This window comes from Acanthaster planci, linkage group LG13 (genome assembly GCF_054643075.1).
Source record: "Acanthaster planci isolate LZ-2023a linkage group LG13, COTS_SCS, whole genome shotgun sequence".
Classification (NCBI taxonomy): Eukaryota; Metazoa; Echinodermata; class Asteroidea; order Valvatida; family Acanthasteridae; genus Acanthaster; species Acanthaster planci.
In genome coordinates, this window is record NC_141789.1 from 4,507,376 (window position 1) to 4,516,835 (window position 9,460).

A 9,460-nucleotide genomic window follows, 5' to 3' on the forward strand; every position below is an offset into this window, starting at 1 on the left:
CACAATATTCTAGGAACTTTTTTCAAAAATCTGAAATTATTTTTTTTTCTCCCTGTGCAGGTAAAATTGCCTGGAAGAGAGCAGTTACAGGTGTGCGGGAGATGTGTGACACCTGTGACACAACACTGTTCAACATTCACTGGACCTGCTCAAAGTGTGGCTTCGTGGTGTGCCTCGACTGCTACAAGCAGAAACACCCAAATCACAAAGGTAATCAACATCTTACCTGCTGCACAGAAGCTAAATCGAAAACATATACATGAGTAGGGAGTGCACATGTTACAAGTTTCAACACTTTTCCAATCAAGCAGTGACACTTTAACTCAAACAGCTTGATCTTTGCATACGTTAATCTCTTTTAAACAAACTGAATTTAAATCCGGAGACACCTTCAGGGATATTGAACAGTCAGATTTATTGGGCTGTCTCACTCTGTTGATTGTGCTATCTTTTTCTCTGCAGCCAAGTACAAGGGTAAGCCTGCGCTGGCGTGGCTGAAGTGCATCAAGGACCAGCCCCATCAGCCAGAGAGCCTGATACTCACACAGATCATCCCTGGCACTGGTAAGAAATGAGCGTCTCTCTGTAACAGTTTGCTCTAGGCCTGTGTGCTGAAATAGGTTACTCTGGATCCCAACCCTGGTGTTGGTTTCCCAGCTACGTTTTATCTGTTCAAGTGCTAGTGAAATCTAGTTAATTATATACTGATCGGCGGTCAACTGTCCTTGTGTACATTAACCTACCCTCTTCTTTAACAGGGTTGCTTTTGATTCAAATATTGGATCAGCATACTCAAAATTGTTTTCTTTAAATTCGTCGACAAATATTGAGTTGGCTTTTCACAAGTTTATTTTTGTTATGTACATTTGTGTTCTGCAATTCCAAGGTTAATTTGGAGCGCGTAATGCCATCAACTTTTGTTCAAAAGGAATGTGACTTCAATTGCTTCATTTTTCCTTTTCACAGCACTCTGGGATGTGGGTATGCTGGTTCACCAGATGCGGACAAGGTGGAACATTACTTGCTCATGCCCCTGTAGTAAGAGAGCACTCAACAATTCACCTGACAAAGTGCCTGCCATCAACGGCCTCTCTCCGGTAAGTTAGACCTGAGTGCACAACTACCTGTCAGAAACTATTTGACAATATTCAGTCGGTTAAGAGTGGAAAGCTTGCGGTAGCACCATGCAAGAATACGATCTCTTTTGTGAGTCTGTATGGTTGTGAAAAGAACCGTGAGGAACTCAACGTTTTGGACACAAGAGATTGTATCCTTGCATGGTGCTACCGCAAGCTTTCCACCTTAGTTGTCTGTCACCATGAATAGCTTGAAATCCCATCAGTTAAAAGTGTTTCTATTAATTGGACAGGTATTGCTGTTTTCCTTTAGTGTTAAATTAAACTGGCTGGAAAACTTTATTTGTAGATCAGAATGAATGAGTAGGCCTACCATTCTCCATTTAGGTTAAGATTTGTTTCAGATTTTTTTAACTTATTAAATTTATTCTGACCTGGAGTCTCACAGTTGGACATCCCAGATGGCCAAAAATAATTTGATTTGTTTTGATGAGCCTCTCAGTGCATCATTCCCCCTAAAAAGCATTGTCTTCTGCAAAGGATGGTTGAGACCAAGATTTTTTTTAATTCTTGTGTCCCTTCAAGGTGGTAGTCAATGACAAAACGCCCAGTGAGTCAGGCAAGAGTGAACCCAGTGATTCGGGACAGTCCACGCCTGTCCACAGCAACTCACGGAGCCCCAAGGCACCCAAGTTGACCTCCTTTCCTTCAGCCTCCCCGCTGGACGTTCTAGCTAATGTTGCCTCCTCAGCACAGTCCGAGAGCACCAAATGCTTTACCAATTCCTCCTCGCCCAAATCCTATGAGTTGTCACTGCCAGACACCAAGGCAGTCACCATGACCACAGACAAGGTGGTCCGCGCCGACACCGAATCTGCCAAGAGTGAGAGCTGCTCTAAGCTGCGGGAGCTCCTGACCAAGACTGCTGGTAAGTTGGGACGCCCGTCGGGAGGGGTGGATGGATCAGCCTACCTCATGACGGCATTCCTCCCAAAAGGGGACAACACCAACAAGAAATCCACCCGGACCATGACCAGTACATTCGAAGACATCATCGCCACCGTTGTGGAGCAGAACATTTCAGCACCAACACTGAACAAACACGACCGGGGTCCTGTCAAGACACCCACTCGACCGGCCAGCCAACAGACCATGGCCGTTGAGCTGCCATCCAGCATTTACACCAGTCCGTCCGTCAAGCCAGACTCACCTTCCACAGTCACCGTGAATGCAGGCACCGAGGCCATGCTGCCCCAAGTAAGGCAAACCTTGACAGAGTCCAGCGTAGAATATCCAGATGTGCCTCACTCATGGCTATGTGATGGCCGGCTGCTGAGGCTACATGACGCCTCTCACAAGGGAAACCTCAGAATCTTCCAGGAGCAGTGGAGAAGAGGAGTGGTGAGTAATTAGGTTTCCCATGCAAAAACTCATGACATTTAACTGCAGTTGAGGGAGTACTTCAGAATTAAATCTGATGCTTACACAGGAAAGAAATAGTCTTTTTAAGTAATCTGGCCTGCCCAATGAGACTCATCCATTAATCGTACAAATCCTACCAGAATCTTGACATTGTTCCCAGATTTGGATACTGTCTGGTAAAAGAAAAGTAGTTCAGTATTAACCAAGCCCTGTACCTATCCTACTTTCAACAGCCTGTACTGGTAAGTGGTGTCCGTAAGCTGCTCGACGAGAGACTCTGGCATCCTGTATTCTTCAACCAGAAATTCGGGGAGCTGCACAATGATCTGATTGACTGCAGCACAGGCAGTGTCATCCAAGGAGCACCCATGAAAGACTTCTGGGACGGCTTTGAGGATATTCAAAGTGAGTTGAATCCCTTCCTACATTCAAAGTGCTTCACTTGACTTTAACTCATATCTGTTTCCTGGAGATGTGTAATCTTGTGGATGAAAACTCTGAGCAAACCTATAGATGAAAACCCCAGATTGGGTCCACAAAATGTATACAATGGCTGGAAAAAGAAACTGGTTGTAAGAAAGAAACAGACAAATGAAAGTCTGGTTGACAAGTTATGCACTGATATTGTCAGCTTTTTGATCATCTTAGACTTGTACCATCATCAAGTCTTGATGGATACTGAGGTCCTTAGAAAACCTTTTGAACCAGAAATTAACTTTCACCACAAGTTGAATAGTTTGATGAAGTCTAGAATCAGTAAAACATCACCATGTGCTCATCAATTGTTACAACTGTTACAGTTTTAAAACAAGTGAGCTTTTCTCCAATGCTGGTTGGGTTGAATGAAAAACCGGCAACTCTAGAGAGGATTGAACATGAAAATTGGTTTACATGCAGATCGCCTAGAGACCAAGCAGGGTCAGCCCTTGATCCTCAAGCTGAAGGACTGGCCACCAGCTGAAGACTTTGCCGAGTTGCTGCCGGATCACTTCCAAGACTTAATGAAAAACCTGCCACTGCCTGAATACACACGAAGGGATGGACGTCTCAACATCTCCTCCCGACTGCCAGATTTCTTTGTCAAACCAGACTTGGGACCAAAGATGTACAACGCCTACGGTAGGACTATTCATTTGCGATGCATGCAATGCGTAACTTTCATGCATTGAAATGATGAACATGATTTGTCTTTTGCTCCTAAATCTTTGACAAACAGTTCATCCACACTCGCATCAAAAACTGTAAGTGTAGGGAGTATTAACCACTTCCTTCCAGGCGACCCGTTTTCGAGTACCTAGGCTTTATATGCAGAGCCGGGGAGTCCGGAACTGGGACAAAAGAGCTGGGCCTTATAACAAAAGACCATGCTCAGCACAAAAGACTGAGCTGCTGGGCATTACCAACATTTTTTCGCTCTCAATAGTGGAAATAATCCAGCCTTGTTTTGAAATAGTATTGAGGCATTTAGAGCGAGCAGATTACCACTAGGAACAAAGCTCTCCACCACTGCAGAGATGAGCCACACAGCACCGCTGCACGCTAATCTGGCCCCTATTGACAGATTAAAAAGAGGTCAGCGGTGCACTGTGCTGGTTTCGGGAACAAAAGAATCTTGGGTAACTCCGCACAATCTGGGCTCTTTTTCTAAGGCTGCAGGCCTGGCTGAAATATTCAGGAGTCAATGAAGGTCACCTGTCAGCTTTAGAGTAGTCCCAAAGAGTCCTTCGTGTGGGTATAAAGGGTCATTAAATGAAATGATGAATTTTTGAAGAATTTTGAAAATGGAAAATCTTGAGAAGAACCCGGCATCATGTCTTGCTCAAGAAAAATCCACCCGGCAGCAAGTGGTTAACATTGTAGAGCCTGTGACTTTAAAAATGCTAAAAGATGACATACATAAATGTACCTATAGCCAGCATCATCCAGTGTATCAGTGAATTATACTTCATGATTCAGTAAATATGCTCTTCAAATATCATTTCACACAGACTGATTGCAGAACAGATTGTTACTTTTCTTGATCTGTTTTATGATGTTGATCCGATTTCCTCTTAACCCAGGTCTTGCGATTCGTCCCAAGGAGGGCACCACCAACCTTCACCTGGATATCTCGGATGCCGTGAATGTCATGGTGTACGTCGGCGAGGACAAGGCAGGCCAGAATGGCAAGGTAGCCACTGAGATCAACCAAGACATCCTGGACGCCATTGACGAGGTCTGCCGGGACGAGCAGACGCGGCAGCGGGCACGGGAGAGCGGCGAGCGGCCCGGTGCCATCTGGCACCTTTTCCACGCTGATGATGCAGTCAAGATTCGGGAGCTGCTGACTACAGTGGCCAGGGAGCAAGGCCAGGAGGTGGCAGAGGACCATGACCCCATCCATGACCAGAGCTGGTACCTGGACGAGGGGCTGCTGGACCGGCTCCACAAGGAGTACGGGGTGCAGGGCTGGCCTATACTGCAGTGCATGGGGGATGCTATCGTCATTCCAGCTGGTGCACCTCACCAGGTATGGGCACAGTCATGTCTTAGTTTCATTCATTTGCGTAGCTCAAACCCTCCTAAGTCCTTCCCAATTTATTAGGGGTTTATCTGGAAGCGAGGAGTGCCATATTAATGATGGATGTGACTAGGAACTGGAGGTATGAAGCACAAAATTACACTGCTAATGGATGTAACGATGGGAGAAGCTTGGGAAATAATATCCAATAACATTCTTTATTCAAAGCTAAACCCACATGAGTAACTAGAAGTCACTTTGTGTATTCAGGAATATTAACAAAATGTCGGTTTCTCTTTCATCATGCAACTGTATTACTCTCCAGTTAAAACAGGTGCAAAAAGATAGTTTGTGAGATTTAACTTATCTGTGGTTTTTAGCCCTCCAAATGCATGTACGTCAGTATCTCGTACAGTTTTGCTTAACAATGGTTCTTATCTTCCAGGTGAGGAACCTGCATTCCTGCATCAAAGTGGCAGAGGATTTTGTCTCACCGGAGCATATCTCCAGGTGTTTCCAGCTCACCCAGGAGTTCCGGCGTCTGAGCGACAGCCACTCCAATCACGAGGACAAGCTGCAGATCAAGAACATTATCTTCCATGCAGTCAAGGACGCGGTAGGGGTCCTGATGAGCCAGGAGAAACAGCAGCAAGCTGCCGGTGACTCTCCGCGATGACAGGAAATCATTGGGAGTTAAGACGTGTTACCATCCAAGAGTGGGCTGTCCTGTTACCTGAAAGATGAAAACTTGTCAGTGCAGAGAAAAAATGCCCATTGCTTTTCCTGTACCTTTCCTGTATGATGGGTCAGTGTGGGAAGGACCCTCAGGCATTTTTTGACAGTTTGGGTGTCTTATGGATAATTAGGAGGGACTAAGATTGTGGTTGTACTTCATGAAATTTACTTTCTTCTTGTGCTCTGTGGGCCAATGGGTCATGACAAGATTTCTTGTAAAAGTCACTTGGGCATGTCTTCAGGCTAGTAAATTGTGAGCAGTGATGCAAAAGTGTGATCTCTTGAGGAAGGAGTCTCTCGGAAACAGAAAATGTTTGGATACTATCAAAGTGGGCCACACTCACTTTAACTTTTCCACGCCACCTATCTGCATTTCACAACTTTCAAGCTGTGACTTTTTTTGTTGATGGGGAGATGTGTCAATGTTTATATGTTGACCAATCACTTCTTGGTAGCTACAGTAGAGGATTTGAGGGGGAAATGTATTGATTCAACAGAAGTGAATTATTTGACACGTGTAACTGATCCATGTGATCATTTGGTTTGGGGAGACAATTGAATGCACCAGTAATATGCTGTTTTTAAGTCAACCATTCGTCACACAATAGAAAAATTTGCTGAACAGAAAAAGAATTACTTGAAGTATCACAGCTGCCCATGTGAAGAGCTGTTGAACTGAGTGCACCTGTGTTAACTTTTGCTAACAGTTCTAGTAATTCTTCTTGTGCCGTATGGCATGATTATGCTTGTAATTAGACCATGATTGGAGGGCATGCAAGACATCCATTGGATGTCCTTTCAAGTTATCTTAGTGATGAAACTCAAGTTCTGTTGGGGATGGGGAGACATAGTTAGCATCAAGGTTGATCTCCGAAGATAGTGAGAACTTTCAGTAGGTTGTGTAACATGGCAAGGACATTTTCTCAGTCAGGTTTGGTAAAAAGAATAATGTACATAGTTAGCAGGCATACAGCCGTTGATTTGTACCATGCTGACAGAATGGAGAAAGTGTTGGACATTACTCGTTTCTAAAGGAGACATGCAGCTCTTGGGGCATTTATCTGTTTCAGTGTGTGGTTTGTAGTTGTCAGTTTCAAAGTATGAAGCTCTTTTCGTGTGTTTATTCCAGATGTGTGAAGTTTGTTGATTTTTCACATTGCCCAAAAAAGATTGTGCCAGTTTTTCGTTCTCTCTTGGGTTCAATTTTTCCATCGTGCTGTTTCTCCATCCACATTTGTGTGGGATTCCTTTATGCCATTGATGTATGATATCATTAGTCTTAGCTCTTGGTTTTGTTTTGGGTGATGAAAGTAACTTTTAGAGAATCTTGAGACTTGCTGCTCATTTCATGTAAGTGAGCAATTTGAGTAAAATAACACTGCAGGGTGTAGTTCAGGATTACAAATTCTAGTTACCACAGTAGATACGAATTCAAAATCTCTAGCACATTGTAGTCTTTTACTGTTCGATGAGAAACGTTACTGGTACTTGTGGGAAGCCTCGATGACGTCTTGGCGATGCAGAAGTTACAAAGAAGATAAACACAGCAACATTCCATTTTTATTTTTTTCATCAACACTACTTGAGTTTGCCATTTAAAATATTTGACTAACTGTTCTGATGTTGGGCAAAACCACAGTTCATTTTAAATGTGGTTTAATTTAATCACAGTTCTGCACTCTTGCAGTGTTGTATTTCATTGTATTCCCTGAAAGTGAAGAAGTTAATTCGCAGAAGTTATTTTTTGAAATATTCATGCTATTAAAGTCATTTCAGCTGGGAAATAGCAGAAATGACAATTGTCCTACCACAGCACATCCACCCTCTTCCAATACTTTTTATCCACATGTAAGATTGTGTTTTGCTGTAAATTTACTCTGATCTATTTCTGTAATGTTATTACAAGATGTTACTTTCCATACTGGTTATTCAGTTGAAAGTTATATATATATAAATTGTGCACATTTTAAGCCGTGTTTAGTTATTGTGGACTGATATTTCTTCACAGTGCAAAAATTGTGCTGTTAGCATATCAAATGTACCTGTAAAACCCAATGCAAAGATAGAGGGTACAGTGGCTTGCAAAGCTGGAAATATCTCCCTGTATGATGACCTTTGTCTGTTGCTCTCATTTGTGAGTACAGAGGTTGTAAAAAGATGGCATGTACTCATTTTCTGAGGAATTCTAGTGATTTCAAGAAGTTTAAATTGTAGAATGATTATAGAAAACAGTTCAAGCTGTGCTTGACTGGTTGGAGGTCTGTCCAATTTTACTGCCTTAGCGGAATTAAAAACAACTAGGTGATGAAATGATAGGAATTGTTAGATTGATAAACTGAAACTGGATTCAGTTTAAGTGCCCTTGGAAATTTTTTCTCTGTACATATCTTGTATATGAACAAAAATTGTGCGTAGTGTGTATGTATGTACATTGATTTATTACTGGGGTTTTTTTTAGCGTGGGGGGGGGGAATTTGTACAAACTACTGACCGTACATGCGATATTGTTTGTTTAGGATGGCACAGTAGGTTCATGATGCATCATTAGTAGTAATGAATCTGTTGTTGGAGTAGGTGATTTTTTTTTCCTGTTTATCCAGTGTGAACAAGGGGATGAAACTGAGTGAGTTTGCCTTTGTAGTGTTTGTACATGTAGTGAGTTGGATATTACAGCTAAGTTTTCTGAGATTAGTCTTAACAAAAGATAAATACTCTGTCATTTCACCTTGATCTGTGTCTGGTGTGCATGGCATTCTGGGTAATGCAGTGCACTCGAGGTGAAGTGAACTGTTCTCCTGATCCTCCATATCACTTGTGTAGCTGTGCTGTATATATGTCACATAGTGTTATTTTTATATGAAAGAAAAAATAGATTAATTAAGTCAGGCTTAAAAACAAAGGGTGCGGATGAGGTTGCAGTGTGACATCACCAACACCAACCTCCATCCGGAAAAAAAAAACAAAACAAGAAGCTATGTACAGTTGAAAATATGTGAATACACGCACCCTATTTTATCAGAGATAAAAAAACAAACAAAAATTTAAACTATCTGTATGCATGGCTTGGCTTGCTAGAGCTCATTATTGATATAAAAATTGTTACATGAAGGAAAAAATACAAATCTTAAAATTAGCTTTGGCTTCTCTGTGTCGTTTATTAAAAGTTCTGAAATGCTGTGAAACTGTCCAATGATTTGGGAGATTGGTATCCAAAATCTTTAAACTAAGATTTAGTGTGCTTTTGCTCATTTTACAGAGTGGAACACAGAAAAATGTACATGTAGTGCATTCTGTTTCCTGTATACCATGAGGCCAAAGGCTTGATAAACACCTCTGTGGTGTTCAAATCTTTGCCATTCCCTCTAATTATAAAGAAGCTGACCTGATACCTCTTGATGTGTCTTAAGCTGTGTAAGGCATACTTTACATCTTAGATGGTGCGTTGTCAACAGTCTGTTCAGCACTGGGACTACTGACGTGTTGAGTGCTACATTGAAAATTGGTTTTATTCTTGGTAAACAACACTTAAAACACACTTACCAGTATGGGTGGACGTTATGTTTGTTGATGTGTGATACCCTTTACCGGTATTCGGTTCGTGTGACATGGCAACAGTTTCAAGAGCAACTCAAAGGAAAACATGTTTTCTCTGATTTTATATGTTCAAATAAAATATGGAAGCATCCAAATCGAACACAGTGTCATTTGTCTTCAGAGCTCAACTATA

General features: G+C 42.2%; 1 protein-coding gene across 4 annotated transcripts in view; it reads left to right on the forward strand.

Annotated features, from left to right (window-relative positions):
* LOC110981283 (jumonji domain-containing protein 1C-like) overlaps positions 1-8,866 on the forward strand; it is a 137,720-nt gene extending 128,854 nt beyond the window's left edge. For all 4 annotated transcript variants that reach the window (XM_022238744.2, XM_022238746.2, XM_022238745.2 and 1 more), the window contains 8 exons: positions 61-210; positions 463-564; positions 967-1,097; positions 1,662-2,477; positions 2,732-2,903; positions 3,396-3,617; positions 4,559-5,007; positions 5,444-8,866. In XM_022238744.2, coding sequence (XP_022094436.2) covers positions 61-210; positions 463-564; positions 967-1,097; positions 1,662-2,477; positions 2,732-2,903; positions 3,396-3,617; positions 4,559-5,007; positions 5,444-5,674 — 2,273 coding nt within the window. In that variant the 3' untranslated portion in view covers positions 5,675-8,866. The remainder of the gene's footprint in view (positions 1-60; positions 211-462; positions 565-966; positions 1,098-1,661; positions 2,478-2,731; positions 2,904-3,395; positions 3,618-4,558; positions 5,008-5,443) is intronic.
* Positions 8,867-9,460: the final 594 nt, after the last annotated feature.